The 19,458-nt window shown below is 38.3% G+C and overlaps 1 protein-coding gene across 1 annotated transcript; it reads left to right on the forward strand.

Annotated features, from left to right (window-relative positions):
* Nucleotides 1-16,770: 16,770 nt before the first annotated feature.
* Nucleotides 16,771-18,727, forward strand: LOC138877613 (uncharacterized). Its single transcript, XM_070157237.1, has 2 exons — nt 16,771-17,068; nt 18,648-18,727. Exons 1-2 carry the CDS (start codon nt 16,771-16,773, stop codon nt 18,725-18,727), a joined length of 378 nt encoding a protein of 125 aa, XP_070013338.1.
* Nucleotides 18,728-19,458: the final 731 nt, after the last annotated feature.

The following is a 19,458-nucleotide window of genomic DNA, read 5'->3' on the forward strand; positions in this document are numbered from 1 at the left end:
TAGTCCAGACACCTGAAGATGTTATGCCATTTAAATGTGAGTCATAACCTATATGACTCATTTGATCAAATCTCTATAAAGATCCCTGAATGATTTAAAATGCCTGAAGCATATTCAAAATCTCATGAAATGTACTCAATCAGATTACAAAGATCTTTGTACGGTTTAAAGCAATCTGAGCGCATGTGGTATAATCGCCTCAGTGAGTATTTGCTAAAAGAGGGCTACATAAATGATGTTATTTGTCCATGTATTTTTATAAAGAAAATGGCTTCAGAATTTGTTATATTTGTTGTTTCTGTTTATGACATAAATCTTGTTGGAACTCCAGAAGAGCTCCAAAAGGCAATTGAATATCTTAAGAAAGAATTTGAGATGAAAGATCTTGGGAAGACAAAACTTTGTCTTGGTCTGCAAATTGAACATTTAGCAAACGGAATCGTTATCCATCAATCTGCCTATACAGTAAGGGACTTAAAACGCTTTTACATGGACAAAGCGCACCAATTGAGTACACCAATGGTTGTTCGATCACTTGAAGTGGATAAGGATTTGTTCCGACCTCCAGAAGAGGATGAGGAACTCCCTGGTCCCGAAGTACCCTATCTCAGTGCAATTGGTGCACTAATGTATCTTGTTAATGCTACAAGTCCTGACATAACATTTTCTGTTAATTTACTATCAAGATAAAGTTCTTCTCCTACACGGATTAAGGATCCGTTCGTACCTCCAGAAGAGAATGATGAACTCCTTGGTCCAGACATACCCCAGTCTCTCCACTGTACTCTCTTTCCCTTGCTCAGTTTTTTTTTTTCACTAGGTTTTTCCTCGTAAGGTTTTTAATGAGGCAGCTTGCAATGTATATTATCAGTGTACTCTTTTTCCTTGACTAGGATTTTTTTCCCCACATGGTTGTTCCTAGTAAGGTTTTAGTGAGACACATTATCTTTTAATGAACATCCAAGGGAGAGTGATATAAATATATATTATATTATGGATGTTCATTCAGTATTCCGTTGTGAATAAGCTTCCCGGAGAAGCTTATCCATATGGGACTCCGCCATAAATATGTTTATTTATTTAGTACTCTATTGGAAATAAGCTTCCTGAAGAAGCTTATCACTTCGGTACCCGGTTATGGATAAACATTATCCTCGGTAGAAGATTATCCATACCGAGTATAATAAGTTTATCCATTCAGTACTCCGTTCTGGATAAACATTGCCCTCAGTAGAAGATTATCCATATCTGGCATAATAACAGCTTACACAGCAGCTTGTAGTAGCAGCTTGCAGTAGCAGCTTACACAGCAACTTGCTAGCAGCTTACACAACAGCTTTTTATAAATAAAAGAGAATTTATTTCATTATATACATGAATTTGAAGTTGAATAATATATCAGTTTCTCTCTATACTTGTCTTTACTTTACAGTCTTTATTTTATAACAATATGTACGTATTAAACACTTTGCTGACAATCAGTCAAAAATAAAAGGTGTGTGCAACACACTCGCGAATGAGATGGCAAAATAACAATGAGAGCATGTGACACTTCGGTCCGATCCAAATAATTATTAAAAGAAAAATTTTGAGTTAAAAAAAAAAAGAAGAAAAACTACTGTTAATCTATTTATATAATGAACTAGTTTCGCTACGTGTATACCAAGTAAAGCTACTCAACTTGTTACCTTGTATGATGTATCTAACATCCTCAATTAGAAGTATCTTATGTGAATGTAAACAACACATACAAATAAAAGTACAAATAAAATGCAGTCCAATATACTAAAGCTATTTTTAGTGAAATTTGATCAATGCACGGCTGCCATAATACTTTATTTTAAAATCATTAAACTTGAAATTATTTAACATCATTCCTAGCAATAGTAAGTATGCTCAGAGTGAATGAAACTATGATTTCAGTTACAAAAGAAACCATAGAGCCACATTTTCAGCATGTCTTAGAGACAAGTGCTCTTTCTTCTAGCGAATTGAACTACCCTAAAAGAATTTTTAATTTTCCAACTTAATATATGAGAGATAGATTTGGTAATTGACAAAGTCCGAGTCAGTACCAAATGGAGCAAGAGATAAAAAGACAAAAAGAAAATACAAAATTTTACTTTAACAACCTTGTAAATATCCTTTTGTTTTGGAGAATAAAAGAAAGATTTAACTATAATTCCTTTACCATATATCTAACTTAATTCCTCTCTTTGCACCAATTATAGTCCCCATTTTTTCACTTCTATATGCTTCTTTTCTTTAATCCACTAAACTATACTCCATATATTTTTGTTTTGATATCTAAGAAAAGAAGGAAGATTTCAGACGCGCAAGAAACATTAAGACAAAGAAGGCTCGTGCGAAAAGTAATATTTTCTTTTTTCAAATTATCACCATGTCTAGGAATTTAAGGATTTAACAAAAACTCTCGCTTATGTGTAGAAGCTCATCACAATTCACATAAGAGATCTACCCCAACATTATTTATGAAATCAAGTTTAGAAAAATCATAAAGGATAAAAGTTCATAAACAATTAAAATAAGTAGATTTAAAGAGGAGAACCCGATATTGTTATCACTTTCTCCCTAATTTATTACTTTGACTTTACTGTTTGTGATTAGTCCCGTAGAAATCTTCTAGCTCTACTTGCTTCTGACGTTCAGCATCGTAAATTTAACTGCTACAACATCAACAATATTAAAAAGTAATGTCCAGTTTGCTTTTTAAAGAGAAATCAGTTTTGAACTTAAAGAGAATGACCTCAGAGTCTTAGCATGTTCTCTGAAATACATATTTCTCCTATAAGATAAATATTCCAAGCTAATGAGAAATATAATTACTCAACAAAAAAAAAAAGAGAAAGAAAAAAAAAGGAAATCAAAGAATGTAATGTCATCAAATTTAGACATAGTGAAATATAAAATGAGGACCTTGCGGTCTTATAATCCAATCCTAGAATTAAAAGAAGAAAGAGAAAGAAAATCGTTTATTTGTCAGGACTTAAAAAAAACTTTTATAAGCTAAAACCATTTAATTGCAGTCCTCCAATTAAATCGTTTTCTACCATATAGTTTTTATTCTCGAGCTCGAACTTGAAATCTTTGATTAAGGAAGATAATTCATACCATCGTATCACACTCATGATAAAATTAAATACACAAGTTACTACCTAATTTATCTGTTCTTAAAAAATCCAATAATTTTAGGAACTTTGCCTATGAAAATCGGCTATATCAAAAATTTAATCTGAAATCCCACTCAAATCTCTTCAATAAGTTAATTGGTAGACCCTTTTTTCTTACGTATAATAACAAAATCTGCTCTATCACATGTCCATCATTGAAAAAAAAAATATTATAGTGCGCTCAGTTGTACATATGGAAAAACCCTTTCAATCTATTTCTTCTATTTTGGTACCCTAGTCAACTAAACAACAAAAAGACTATTATAACCTTTATAATTAGAACACTATATTTTTTATAATATCTCCTAAATTATTTTTGTTTATTAGTCTTTTGTTTCGAAAAACTTGAGATGATTTAACTTGATAAAGTTAAATTGAATAATATTTTTTTATTATTTCATACATCATGATTAATACTAAAGATTAAAAGATAGCATGAGAAAATATTTTTGGACATTATTCTGATATTAGAAAAGAATAATTTATCTGAACAGGGATTGATCAATAAAAAGTTATTTCTCTTAGAACGATAATATGAATGTTTGATGACCCAAAAGGTCATCACTTGTTTTTAAATTGAATTTTGCGTTTCGAGGCCTTAAAATCCTCTTTTAGCATCACCTCGATTTGTCTGTGCAGTCTGGGCGCGTAGTCGGAAAGCTTATATGTGAAAATCTATGAAAAATGATAAAATTTGACTATAAAATGAATTAATTTGACTTCGGTCAACGTTTTGGGTAAACGGACCCGAGCCCGTGATTTGACGGTCCCGGAGGGTCCGTAGGAAAATATGGGACTTGGGCGTATGCCCGGTATCGAATTCCGAGGTCCCAAGCCCGAGAAATGAATTTTAAAAGAAATTATTTTCTGAAATTGTTTAAAGGATTTGGAAATGAATTTTGATTAGAACATGTTGGTATCGGGCCCGTATTTTGATTCCGACACCCAGTACAGGTCTTATATGTGATTTAAGATAATTCTGTGAAGTTTGGTAAGAAACAGAATCTTCTTGACGTGATTCGGACCTTAAATGCAAAATTTGATGTTTTAAGAAGTTTTGAAATATTTCATAGATTTTGAGGTTTAATTCATTGTTTAAGGAGTTAATTTGGCGATTTGATCGCACGGATAAGTTCATATGATATTTTTGAGTTAGTACGTATGTTTGGTTTGGAGCCCCGAGGGCTCAGGTGTGTTTCGGATGTGTTTAGGAACATTTTTAAACTCATAAAAGTTGCAGGTTTTTGTTGTTCAATGCCCATGGATTTTTCTCTTTGCGTTCGCATGGGCACACTCGCGAACGCGTAAGGCAAATCTCTGAGGTGCCAAATTTCTTCTTCGCGAATGCGAAGCTGGTGACGCAAACGCGAAGCTAAGGGGGGATACCCTTCGCGAACGCGATGGCTTATGAGCCTGGGCTGGGGTGGGTATTATACCTACGCGAACGCGAAGGCTCAAGAAGTTAGTTCTCCGCGAACGCGAGCCTATTTCCACCAACGCGAAGGTCTCTCAGGCCTAGCTCATCGCGAACGCAATGAGCCTGTCGTGAACGCATAGAGCAAATTCGCCCAATTAATTTAAGTTCCAAAAAAAGAATGTATTACGGGAATTCCATCATTTTTCATAAACTTCATCTTCTCCACACCTCTTGAGCGATTTTTGAAGAGGAACTTCACCATAGCTTCATAGGTATGTAATCCTAAGCTCGTTTTCTTCCATTTTTATCAACACCCACTAGATTTCAGGCCTAAAACATGAGAATAAGAGTAGAAAATTAGGGATTTGGGTAGAGTCAGGACTTTTTGATTATTTGGGAATTTGACCTCGTCTTGGGGTCGGATTTCAAAACAAAATATATATTCGGGCTCGTGGGTAAATGGGTGATCGAATTTTGGTCTGAACCTCGTGTTTTGACCAAGCGGGCCCGGGGTCAATTTTTGACTTTTTGGGAAGAATGATGGGAAAGCTATAATTAAGCATTGGAATTGGATTGTTTAGCGTTTATTGATGTTATTAAGTCGATTATGTATAGATATAATTGATTTGGAGTCAAATTCAAAAGGAAAGGCGGTGTTTGAGGCTTGAGTTGGTCGTGGAAGTTCGAGGTAAGTGTTTGGTCTAACCTTAGCTTTAGGGATTAGGAGTTGTGTCTTATTTGCTATTTGTTTCTTGTTAAGTATGATGTATAGGCATGGTGACGAGTATCTATACGTTGGTGACGAGCATGACTGTGAGTCTTATATTGTGATTTTCATGACTTCATTGTGTTATTGATGCCTTGGTGAAGGTTTCTATTGTTGTGTAAAGTTTGTGAAAGAATTGTGACCTATGAACATTGAGGAGAGTTGGCTCAAGTTGTATAATGAATTTTGAAAGTATAAGTGATAATTGAACCTCTAGAGCATTGGCTCGACTTGTGAAGTGAATTGTGAAGTAAAGGTGAGAAAGAGAAGAGATCATTATGTTGCCCCTTTGCCGGGCTATTGTTGAGTTGTGGTTCCCTTGCTTTGTGTTCTTAGTTGATATTACGGATGCTTAGGTTGATGATTCTTTGCGTTGGGTAAGGATTATGGTTATTCTCGGGGAACAAGTTTGATTATAGCTGAGGTAGTTAGATGTTGTAACAAGTTTGGTTATAGCTGAGGTAGTTAGATGTTGTAACAAGTTTGATTATAGCTGAGGTAGTTAGACGTTGTAATATGTTTGGTTATAGCTATTTCTCCATTGCCGGGACGTAATTACTTATGTTGTCGGATCCCTTGCTGGGATATGGTAGACCTTATTAATCCCTTGTCGGGACTCTCGTTATAATTGTAAATATTATATATGGATTGGGTTGCATGTCACAACAATATTATATGTGGATCGGGTTGCACGCCGCAACAATATTATATGTGGATTGGGTTGCACGCCGCAACAATGATACATGTGGATCGGGTTGCACGCCGCAACAATGATAAATAATATGGATCGGGTTTCATGTTGCAACAAAGATATATGTGGATCGGGTTGCACGCTGCAACAATGATAAATGATGTGGATCGGGTTGCACGCCACAACAGTGTTGTTATATATTGGGATCGGGTTGCGCGCCACAACAATTATTGATACATGTGTGTTTAGCTTGGATATTAATTTCTTTTGTTTTGCTGTGAATTCTAAGTTGCCCTTAGACTGTTACTCTTGATTTACTATTAATACTGGTATACCCCCGTAGCCTGTATCCCCTCCTATCCTTACTTGTTCATTTCTGTTTTATTTTCCGATGTACATTATATACTGTACAGGTTTATTTTGTAGTCTGGTCCTAGCCTCGTCACTACTTCGTCGAGGTTAGGCTAGGCACTTACCAGCATATGGGGTCGGTTATGCATATACTACACTCTGCACACTTTTGTGCAGACCCCAGTGTTATAGACTTCGGACTGCGGTGGAACTGCTGATTCTTATTCATCAGGTGACCCGAGGTAGCCCTGCAGGTGTCCGCAGACCTTGGTGTCTCCTTCCATCTACCATTCCTATTTCTTTCATGCATTTTCATAGACAGTGTTGTATTTATTTCTTTCAGACCTTTATTTGTAGTGTTCTTAGACTGTCTGTGAAATTGTGACACCAGTTCTAGGTAGTTGAAATTCAAACAGTTGTATTGGATTCATGTTCTGATAGCTTATTGCTTTTTCTTCCGCTATTTAAATGTTATTACTTCAAAATTGTTAATGAATATAAAATGGGTAAAAAGGTAAATTATGCAAATAATTGGCTTGCCTAGCTCGTATTAGTAGGAGCCATCACGACTTCCGAGGGTGGAAAATCCGGGTCGTGACAAGTTGGTATTAGAGCTCTAGGTTACATGGGTCTCACAGTTCATAGACAAACTTAGAAGAGTCTGAGAGATCGGTACGGAGACGTCTGTATTTATCCTCCAGAGGTTACAGAGTTAGTAAAAACTTCATATTCATTCTTTCCTGTCATGCGATTTTGTTCTCTCGGTGCTAAATTGAAACCCTACTCATGACCTTTCGCGCATGGCGAGGTCACGTACCGCTTCTTCAGCCGAATAGCATCCCAGACCAGTGATAGGTTAGCTACGTCTTCGGAGGCTTTGTGGAGGTTGGATAGGTTCACAAAGCTCTTCCCTACTACTTTCAGTGGTGCATCTACTGAGGATCCCTAGGATTATCTAGACAGTTGTCATGAGGTTCTCAGGAACATGGGGATAGTTGAGATCAATGGGGTTGATTTTGCCACTTTTCGCTTGTCTGGATCCGCCAAGACTTGGTCAAGGGATTTTTGTTTGGCTAGACCAGCTGGATCGCCAGCTTTGACTTAGGAGCAGTTTACTCAGCTATTTCTGGAGAAGTTTCTCCTCATCACTCAGAGAGAGGCCTATCGGAGGCAGTTTGAGCGTCTCCAGTAGGGTTCCATGACTTTTACCAGTATGAGACTAGATTCATCGACTTGGCTTGTCATGCTCTTGTCATACTTCCCACCGAGAGAGAGAGGGTGAGGAGGTTCATTGATCGAATTATTCAGCCGATTCGTCTTCAGATGGCTAGGGAGAGTGAGATTACTTTCCAAGAGGCGGCCAATGTGTCCAGGAGAGTGGAGATGGTTCTGTCGTAGGGAGCTGGTCATGGGTCGGACAAGAGGCCCCATCATTCAGGCAGATTCAGTGGTGCCTCGTATGGAGGCAGGGATTCGTATGGTATAGGCCATCCTTCTAGGCCCTTTCAGTTAGAAATTTAGGTTTCTCACGGTGCTTTAGGTGACCGTGATTCTCATATGTAGTATTATGATCAGCAGCCCTGCAGTGCACCACCAGCTCCTATCAGTACACTGCCGCTCCAGAGTTTTTAGGGTGGTCGTTCAGGTCGCCAGGGCCAGTCTCAGTTTCCTCAACTGCAGCACTCAGGTGGATGTTTTGAGTGTGGTGAGTATGGTCATATCAGGAGGGTTTGTCTGAGATTGGTAGGTACTCAGTCGTAGCAGTAGGGTTCTCATGTTATGGTTCAGGCACCAGGTGTTCCACAGACCGCCCAGCCAGCTAGAGGTGGGGGTAGAGGTGCTAGAGGTGGAGGTAGAGGTGCTAGAGGTGGAGCTCCGACCGTTAGAGGTAGAGCTCCGACCGCTAGAGGTAGAGGCCAACCAATTGCAGGTCGTCCCAGAGAGGTAGTTTAGGGTGGTAGGGCCTAGCCCCGATGTTATGCTCTTCCAGCCAGGTCCGAGGATGAGGCTTTTAATGTAGTTATTACAAGTACGATTCTGGTTTGTGATAGAGATGCTTCAGTGTTGTTTGATCCAAGGTCTACCTACTCGTATGTGTCCTCTTATTTTGCACCATATCTGGTCATGCATAGTGATTCTTTGAGTGATCCTATTTATGTGTCTACACTGGTGGGTGATTCTATTGTGGTAGATCGAGTCCATCGTTCATGTATAATTGTGATTGGAGGTCTTGAGACTCGTGTAGATTTGCTTCTTTTGGACATGGTCGATTTTGACGTCATATTAAGGATGGACTGGTTATCACTTTACCACTCTATCTTGGACTGTCATGCAAGGACTGTGACCTTAGCCTTACCTGGTTTACCTCGTTTATAGTGGAGAGGGACTCCTGGTCATTCTACCCGTAGTGTTATTTCTTATGTGAAGGCTCGGCATATGGTCGAGAAGGGGTGTTTGGCCTATTTGGCATATGTTCGTGATTCTAGTGCTGAGGTTCCTTCTATTGATTTTGTGCCCGTTGTTCGTGATTTTCCTAAGGTTTTCCCTTCAGACCTACCGGGTATGCCACCGATAGGGATATTGACTTTTTCATTGATTTGCATCTGAGCACTCAGCCTATTTCTATCCTGCCGTATCGTATGGCCCGGCCTGAGTTGAAAGAGTTGAAGGAGTAGTTGCAAGACTTGCTTGAGAATGGTTTCATTAGGCCGAGTGTTTCACCTTGGGTGCGCCAGTGTTGTTTGTTAAGAAGAAGGACAGATCGATGAAAATGTGTATTGATTACTGACAGTTGAACGGGGTTACGATCAAGAATAAGTATCCATTGCCGATGATTGATGATTTGTTTGATCAGCTTCGGGGTGCTAAGGTATTCTCGAAGATTGACTTGAGATTTGGCTACCATCAGTTGAGGATTAGGGAATCTGATGTCCCTAAGACAGCTTTTTGCACTCGGTACGGGCACTATGAGTTCTTGGTGATGTCATTCGGGTTGACAAATGCCCCAGCAGCTTTTATGGATTTGATGAACCGAGTGTTCAGGCCTTACTTGGATTCGTTCGTGATAGTCTTCATTGATGATATTTTGATATATTCCCGCAGCCTGGAGGAGCACGAGCAGCATCTTAGAGTGGTTCTTCAGACCTTGAAGGATAGTCATTTATATGTTAAGTTCTCGAAGTGTGAGTTCTGATTGAGTTCAGTTGCATTCCTGGATCATGTTGAATCAACAGAGGGTATTCAGGTTGATCCAAAAAAGATTGAGGCAGTCAAGAACTGGCCTAGACCAGCATCAGCTATAGAGATTCAGAGTTTCTTGGGATTGGCAGGCTACTATTGTCGGTTCGTGAAGGGGTTCTCATCTATTGCAACCCCGATGACCAGGTTGACCCAGAAGGGTTCCCAGTTCAGATGGTCGGACGAGCATGAGGCGAGCTTTCAGAAGCTCAAGACAGCTCTGACTACGGCACCAGTATTGGTTTTGCCCACAGGTTCAGGGCCTTATACAGTTTATTGTGATGCATCTCGTATTGGACTTGGTGCAGTGTTGATGCAAGATGGCAAGGTCATTGCCTATTCTTCGCGGCAGTTGAAGATTCATGAGAAGAACTACCCAGTTCATGATTTGGAGTTGGCAGCCATTGTTCACGCATTGAAGATTTAGAGGCATTATCTGTATGGCATGGCATGTGAGGTGTTCACGGATCACAAGAGTCTTCAGTATTTGTTCAAGCAAAAGGAGTTGAATTTGAGGCAGAGGAGGTTGTTGGAGTTGTTGAAAGACTATGATATCACCATCTTACATCATTCGGAAAAGGATAATGTGGTGGCCGATGCTTTGAGTAGGAAGTCAGCCAGTATGGGCAGTCTTGCTTATATTACGATCAGTGAGAGACCGCTTGCTTTGGATATTCAGACTTTGTCCAATCAGTTTGTGAGGTTGGATGTTTCTTAGCCCAGCTGTGTGTTAACTTGCACAATCGCTCGTTCTTCATTATTGGAGCGTATCCGTGATCGACAGTATGATGATCCCCATTTGTGTGTCCTTAGAGACATGGTGCAACACGGAGATGCCAAGTAGGTTACCTTAGGTGATGATGGAGTTTTGAGATTGTAGGGTCGAGTTTGTGTGCCTAATGTGAATGGACTCCGAGAGTTGATTTTATAGGAGGCCCATAGCTCCTGGTACTCTATTCATCCGGGTGCCGCAAAGATGTATCAGGATTTGTGGCAGCATTATTGGTGGCGGACAATGAAGAAAGATATCATTGCATATGTGGCTCTGTGTTTGAATGTCAGCAGGTTAAGTACGAGCATCAGAGGCCCAGTGGTTCATTCTCGAGGATTGAGCTTCTCGAGTGGAAGTGGGAGCGGATCACTATGGATTTTGTTGTTGGACTCCCGCAGACTCGGAGGAAGTTCGACGCAGTATCGGTCATTGTTGATAGGATGACCAAGTCAGCGCATTTCATTCTTGTGGCAGTCTCCTATTCTTCTGAGAGGTTAGCTGCGATCTATATCCGGGAGATTGTTCGACTTCATGGTGTGCCCGTGTCTATCATTTTGGATAGAGGTACGTAGTTTACCTCACGCTTCTGGAGAGCAGTTTAGCGAGAGTTGGGAATGCGGGTTGAGTTGAGCATAACGTTTCATCCTCAAACGGACGGGCAGTCCGAGCGGACCATTCAGATTTTGGAAGATATCCTCCGAGCTTGTGTCATTAACTTTGGAGGCTCGTGGGATCAATTTTTGCCTGTAGCAGAGTTTGCCTACAACAACAGCTACCAGTCGAGTATCCTGATGGCTCCTTATGAGGCTTTATATGGTAGACGATGTCGGTTTCTAGTTGGATGGTTTGAGCCGCGAGAGGCTCGATTGTTGGGTACGGATCTGGTTCAGGATGCCTTGGACAAGGTCAGGATCATTCAGGATAGGCTTCGTATAGCTCAGTCCAGGAAAAAGAGTTATGCCGGCTGCAAGGTTCGTGATTTAACATTTATGGCCGATGAGCAAGTTTTTCTTCGATGTTGCCTATGAAGGGCGTGATGAGATTCGGGAAGAAGGGCAAGCTTAGCCCTAGGTTCATTGGCCCGTTTGAGATCCTTGATCGAGTGGGAGAGGTGGCTTATAGACTTGCATTGCCGCCGAGCTTATCAGACGTGCATCCAATGTTTCATGTGTCCATGCTTTGGAAATATCACGACGATCCATCCCATGTGTTAGATTTCAGCACTGTCCAATTGGACAAGGACTTGTCTTACGAGGAGGAGCCGATAGTTATTTTAGACTAACAGGTTCGTCAGTTGAGATCGAAGAGTTTTTCTTCTGTTCATGTTCAGTGGAGAGGTCAGCCTGCTGAGGCATCGACCTTGGAGCCCGAGTCCGATATGCGGAGCCGTTATCCCCATCTTTTCCCTGACTCAGGTACTTCCTTTTTTTGTCTGTTCGAGGACGAACAGTTATTTTAGAGGTGGAGAATATGATGACCCAAAAGGTCATCACTTATTTTTAAATTGAATTTTGCATTCCGAGGCCTTAAAAATCTCTTTTAGCATCACCTCAATTTGCGTGCGCAGTCCAGGCGCGTAGTCGGAAAGCTTATATGTTAAAATCTGTGAAAAATAATAAATTTTGGATATAAGATAAATTAATTTGACTTCGTTCAACATTTTGGGTAAACGGATCCGGACCCGTAATTTGATGGTCACAGAGGGTCCGTAGGAAAATATGGGACTTGGGCGTATGCCCGGTATCGAATTCCGAGGTCCCAAGCCCGAGAAATGAATTTTTAAAGAAATTATTTTCTGAAATTGTTTAAAGGATTTGGAAATGAATTTTGATTAGAACATGTTGGTATCGGGCCCGTATTTTGATTTTGACACCCAGTACAGGTCTTATATGTGATTTAAGATAATTCTGTGAAGTTTGGTAAGAAACGGAATCCGTTTGACGTGATTCGGACCTTAAATGCAAAATTTGATGTTTTAAGAAGTTTTGAAATATTTCATTGATTTTGAGGTTTAATTCGTTGTCTAAGGGGTTAATTTGGCGATTTGATCGCACGGATAAGTTCATATGATGTTTGAGTTAGTATGTATGTTTGGTTTGGAGCCCCGAGGGCTCGGGTGTGTTTCGGAAGGTTTTTGAACTCATAAAAGTTGTAGGTTTTTGCTGTTCAGTGCCCAGGGATTTTTCTCTTCGCGTTTGCGTGGGCACACTCGCGAACGCGTAAGGCAAATCTCCTAGGTGCCAAATTTTTTCTTCGCGAACACGAAGCTAGTGACGCGAACGCGAGGCTAAGGGGGTATACCCTTCGCGAACGCGACCCAGCATACGCGAACGCGATGGCTTATGAGCCTGGGCAGGGAGGGTATTATACCTACGCGAACACGACCACCTGGATGCAAACGCGAAGGCTCGATGAGTTAGTTCTCCGCGAACGTGAGCTTATTTCCGTGAACGTGAAGGTCTCTCAGGCCTAGCTCATCGCGAACGTGATGAGCCTGTCGCGAACGCATAGAGCAAATTCGCCCAGTTATTTTAATTTCCAAAAACAGAATGTATTACGGGAATTCCAATTTTTCATAAACTTCATATTATCCACACCTCTTGGGCGATTTTTGAAGGGGAACTTCACCATAGCTTCATAGGTATGTAATCCTAAGCTCGTTTTCTTCCATTTTTATCAACACCCACTAGATTTCTAGGCCTAAAACATGAGATTAAGGGTAGAAAATTAGGGATTTGGGTAGAGTTAGAGCGTTTTGATTATTTGGGAATTTGACCTCGTCTTGGGGTCGGATTTCAAAAAAATATATATATTCTGGCTCGTAGGTGAATGGGTGATCGGATTTTGGTCCGAACCTCGTGTTTTGACCAAGCGAGCCTGAGGTCAATTTTTGTTTTTTTGGGAAGAATGATGGGAAAGCTATAATTAAGCATTAGAATTGGATTGTTTAGCGTTTATTGATGTTATTAAGTCGATTATGTCTAGATACAATTGATTTGGAGTCAAATTCAAAAGGAAATGTGGTGTTTGAGGCTTGAGTTGGTCGTGGAAGTTCGAGGTAAGTGTTTGGTCTAACCTTAGCTTGAGAGATTAGGAGTTGTGTCCTATTTGCTATTTGTTTCTTGTTGAGTACGACGTATAGGCATGGTGACGAATATCTATACGTTGGTGTCGAGCATGACCGTGAGTCTTATATTGTGATTTTTATGACTTCGTTATGATATTCATGCCTTGGTGAAGGTTTCTAGTGTTGTGTAAAGTTTGTGGAAAGGATTGTGACCTATGAACATTGAGGAGCGTTGGCTCAAGTTGTATAACGAATTGTGAAACTATCAGTGATAATTGAACCTCTAGAGCATTGGCTCGAGTTGTAAAGTGAATTGTGAAGTAAAGGTGAGAAAGAGAAGAGATCATTATGTTGCCTCCTTGCTGGGCTATTGTTGAGTTCCCATGCATTGTGTTCTTAGTTGATATTACGGATGCTTAGATTGATGATTCTTTGCGTTGGGTAAGGATTATGGTTATTCTAGGGAAACAAGTTTGATATAGCTGAGGTAGTTAGATGTTGTAACAAGTTTGGTTATAGCTGAGGTAGTTAGATGTTGTAACAAGTTTTGTTATAGTTATTTCTCCATTGCCGGGACGTAATTACTTATGTTGTCGGATCCCTTGCCGGGATAGTGTAGACCTTATTGATCCCTTGTCGGGATCTCGTTATAATTGTAAATATTATATGTGGATCGGGTTGCACGCCGCAACAATATTATATGTGGATCGAGTTGCACGCCGCAACAATATTATGTGTGGATGGGGTTGCATGCCGCAACATTGGTAAATGATATGAATCGGGTTGCACGCCGCAACAATGATAAATAATATGGATCGGGTTGCATGCTGCAACAATGTTGTTATATATTGGGATCGGGTTGCGCGCCGCAACAATTATTGATACAAGTGTGTTTAGCTTGGATATTAGTTTCTTTTGTTTTGTTGTGAATTCTAAGCTTCCCTTAGACTGTTACTCTTGATTTACTGTTAATACTGGTATACCCCATGTATCCCCTGCCATCCTTACTTGTTCATTTCTATTTTATTTTCCGATGTACATTATATACTGCACAGGTTTATTTGGTAGTCTGGTCCTAGCCTCGTTACTATTTCGCCGAGGTTAGGCTAGGCACTTAGCAGCACATGGGGTCCATTGTGCTGATATTGTGCCGACCCCAGTGTTGTAGACTTCGGACCACGATGGGATTGCTGATTCTTGTTCAGCAGGCGAACCGAGGTAGCCCTGCAGGTGTCCGCAGGCCTTGGCGTCTCCTTCCATCTACTATTCCTGTTTCTTTCATGCATTTCCAGAGACAGTGTTGTATCTATTTCTTTCAGACCTTTATTTGTAGTGTTCTTAGACCATCTGTGAAACTGTGACACCAGTTCTGGGTAGTCGAGATTCAAACATTTGTATTGGATTCATGTTCTGATAGCTTATTGCTTTTTCTTTCGCTTATGTTAAATTCCGCTATTTAAATGTTATTACTTCGAAATTGTTAATGAATATAAAATGGGTAAAAAGGTAAATTGTGCAAATAATTGGCTTGCCTAGCTCGTATTAGTAGGCGCCATCACGACTCCCGAGGGTGAAAAATTCAGGTCGTGACAGAATGTATCAAAATGTATCTATAAAGGTGTTCAACTACTGTTATTATATTCTCAAATGTTTTGTTTAAATGCTCAACAATAACTATAGGGCTTTGAATCAATGTGCTAAAGTTTATTATATTGGTCAGAGTACCTATGGTAAACTAAGTAACTAAAGCATAGAGCAATACTCGAACTATAAAAATAAAATAATATACAAATGGCATAAACAAATTGAGCAGATCAAAACATATTCATTATTTTGAGCTAGAAAGAATTGAAGAAACAATAATTGAAAGAATGAACGCACCATAAGAAATAATTTGTCTTTAAATTTCATTTAGAGAATCTCTTCGGCTGAAACGATAGTGACAAACAGACCGAAAAGTTCAATGACAATCTTTCCATGGTAATAGAGATATAAATAGAGAAACTCAAGTATGCACCGTATGAAAAATAGGTACCGTGTTTGTAGACTTTAGCAATTTCAAAACAGGTGTATGAAACGTTGGCATTTTCGGTATGCATTAGATTTTTTTTATATTATTAAATAGGATTATTAGATTTTTAAGAAGACAAATTGCTTGATTCAAGAGAAATGAAAATTTAAAGTTTAATGACATTTTGACTTTGTTGAAGGATATAAAGGACTGTCTTTATTTAACACAAGATTAATGAACAAATGAACAGGAAAACACAAAGAAGGGAATGTATCGTTTGGTGAAGGTTCGCTTGGACTCTTCGTGACGTTTGGTGATTTTGGCTTAGGGCTCTTTAAAATAAGAGGGGTATAAAAGTAATTTGACTTTTTAAGTTAGGGTTTCATGCTTTTAATATAATACTAGTCTCTACGTTCGTATGTTACACGAATATCTTGTGTCAAATATTATAAAATCCGTAAAAAATAGTATACTTTCAATCTCATAGTATATAAATAGAATTAAATGTTATGGATTGACTTTGTTTGTTATTTACAAAAATTAAAGTTACACAATTATATTTGCTCTTGCTTGAAATGGTTCGTATAATCTTTAGTTAAAAAACACACGGCAGTCTTATTGTGCCTCGTCGATTACTCCTGAGTAATAAACTAACAATGCTACAACTACTTTGTCGATCCTTTCCCCCTGTTATTCTTCAGCATACTTGTGAAAAATCCTATAAGCGCAATACTTGATAGAGTAATTATACGAATTTATTTCTACAAAATATCATAATTAGTGATTCCTAATTGACTTGGATTCTACATTTTGACTTGGACTCTACAAATCATAAATAATTTTACATTTTTGTAGATTAATATTCTAGAGAAATCTAATCAATAAAGGATATCAAAATCGACCAACATATTTTGGTCAATCGATATTTAGCTATATGTTGATCTATCAACATTTAGCTTTTTAAGTCTAGTACCTCTCATCTTTTCTCCTTCATCTGTCCCTATAGAGTTTTTATAAAAAGTTATTAGCTTGAAATTAGAATAGTAGTTCAGTAAAGAGAGCGAGAAAATAAAACCATCACGACGTATGCAAATTATATGGGAGGCGAAAAATAAAATTAGAATAAAGCCCAGCGTAAAGGTAGAATTAAAAAGATATACTAAGAGATAACACCAATAATTTAAATCGTAAAAAATATTTGAAATCATGGATGGATCGAATATTCAGATGTATTAGTACATAACTACATAACTGGTGTTTGCAACATATGACCATTACTTTACAATCTGAAGTTTTACGCTTAAGGGAAGAAATGTTCTTGGTGGATGCAGGACTTGGGACCCCCAGAATTTGTATGCAAGATGAGCCTACAGGAGTGCCAATCAACCGAGCCACCAGGTTTGAGAATAAGGTGGGATTCCTGGATCTAGTGGCCGGTGAATCACTGATCAAAGAGCAGATTTTAGAGAGATTCTTCATCGATCTAGTGGCCGGTGAATCACTGATCAAAGAGCGAGCAGCCGCCAGGTTTAATGATTTGGTGGGATCTACAGATGTAGTGGCTGGTGAACCGCTTCTTCTTCTTCCACGAAGATTCAGACAAAACCGACCACAAACTTACTCTAAATTTTGAATATGTTGGAAGTTTACGTAAAATACAGAGTATTCCATCCAATAATATTTAAAAAGTAGTAGTAGAAAAGAAAATACACCTTGCATTAGGCTCTAACATCATGAACCATATATGATAATTAACAAATAAATAATTAAATTAATTAACACCTTAAAAGAGAAGCAAATTCGAGAGACGGCTTGCAAGATAGTAAAGACCTAGCTTCACAATTGTCCTCAAAAAACTTATAAGGGCATGACAATCAAAACAAACTAAAACCGCCATGAACAATAGAAAAAGAATAGCAAGAGAAATCAGTGGATAAAAAAAAAATCAAAAGACGGAATTAACATTAACTGGGAAAGTAGAAGCAAGTAGTTGTCTTTCCTCAGTCTTCTATGAAACATATAGACAGCATAACCCTTTATCTAGCTAGTTGGGGGACATGGATAAAAGTATTTTAATCTATATAGGATTGATATAACTTTTGGAACATCAACGTATTGGCAGGACTTTAGTTAGTATTAGAGTTCAATGCAAATTTCTATTAGAAATATGTTCTCAATTTTACAATTATATCCAATAGTTATTTAGCGATTGAATAAATATTTTAGCTATTGAATGGCATAAAAGTCGATCAATATTTTAGGAGTATTTTTTTCGTTCGATATTTAGCGTAAATTATTCGTGTTTTTATAATAATATAGATATAACCACGAAAAGCCTAATTTCTACCCCCCCCCCCCACACCTTTTTGTGTTCTTTAGCACGTAATGTCGACTCCCCAGTTGTGCCTAGGGGTGTGCATTCGATTTTGACCCTTATCGATAATTACTTATCGATTATTGATTTGTACATATGCTTATCGTTATCGTTTCAATAAGGTTTCGATTTTTTCGATTTCGATTTATCGATTCGGTTATCGATTACACCAATAAGAAAATTTGTGGGATTCCACGGAAAGTATATTGCTATAAACACGCCTAACTAATATGGACAAAAATAAGCTAAAATAAGACGAACACCGTTTATAACATAAAAATTATGTCAACAAGCACATGCAATGAAACTAAAGTAAGAGATCAAATGTATGTCACCAACACTCCAACGGTATAAAAAAAATACATCATCACAGCTAATTCTATTTTTCATTAATTTAAACTTCATTCCCTTGAACTTTAAATATGATCATTCCTTAAATGTAGTAGAGAAAATAATAGGGTTATAGACTTAAGGTAAAGGGAAGAGTATTATAGAATAAGGGTAAAAAAAATTATTTTTTTAGTATATCTTATCGGTTTATCGATAAACCGATAACCGAAGAGGACAAAGTCGAAATCGAAATCGATAACTCGATTCGAAAAATTTCGAAATCGAAATCGAAAAATCAATAAACCGATATCAATAAATCGATAACAAATAATCGATTCGATTTATTGATAAACCGATTCGAATGCACGCCCCTAGTTGTGCCCCACACATACCACTCATCTCTTTCTTTTTCCAAAACCACTACCCATTATCTTCATCAGATTCTCCTCCTCCCACTGTTCTTCTTCCTCCATCTCAGACTGCCGCCAAGCCATTGTCAAAGTCCGACAGAAAAGCATGATAGAACGTCACCGGGCCATCATCGAAATCCGACCAGAAAAGCACCTTAGACCGCCATCGTGCATAGATCTCTCTCTCTTTCCATTTCTTTCACCATCTCTTTTATTTCTTTTGTTTCTGAAAACACTTATGCAAAATGTTTTATTATCCAGATCTTAAAAATATAAAAAATTTGGCCAAAATTCACATCGATGCTGGCTGAAAAATTATCTCCGATGACCCTCTTTGCTTCATCCATTTCATGCAGCATTTAAATCAATGCCGCATAATAGTTACTCTTTTAAGAAAAATACAATGGAGTCTGGAGAGAAATAAACTTTTATGGAGAATGAGAGTGCAACTTGAAAGAAGAAGAAAAATGGGAAAAAAAATTATTTGAAAAGAAAAATAAATGAGAAAGAGGTGGAAAGGAAAAAATTTATTCGAAAAAAAGTTACAATAGATCCACGCGCTCAAAGTTAGTGAATATCACTTTCTATATATGCCACCTAGGCATGAGGTGCTTAATAGGTAGTCCCTCCGTTTCATATTACATAGTTTGACTCGCCATGAAATTTAAGAAAAAAAAAAGATTTTTGAAACTTTTGTTCTTAAAAGCTTAAGGGGTAAAAAGTTTGTAGGGTCATGATATTTGTGTGGCTATAAAAGTTTCTCATTAAGGGTAAATGAGTAAAATGAAAGAATTTAAAATTGAATTATTTTCAAATTTAGAAATGTGTCATTTGTTTTGAA

The sequence above is a fragment of the Nicotiana sylvestris genome, chromosome 9 (genome assembly GCF_000393655.2).
Source record: "Nicotiana sylvestris chromosome 9, ASM39365v2, whole genome shotgun sequence".
Taxonomy (NCBI): Eukaryota; Viridiplantae; Streptophyta; class Magnoliopsida; order Solanales; family Solanaceae; genus Nicotiana; species Nicotiana sylvestris.

Coding starts and splice junctions, on each gene's coding strand:
- LOC138877613 (XM_070157237.1), top strand. CDS start 16,771: ATGACCATTACTTTACAATCTGAAGTTTTACGCTTAAGGGAAGAAATG. Junction 17,069..18,647: donor ATCTACAGATGTAGTGGCTG/GTGAACCGCTTC, acceptor TATCTTCATCAG/ATTCTCCTCCTCCCACTGTT.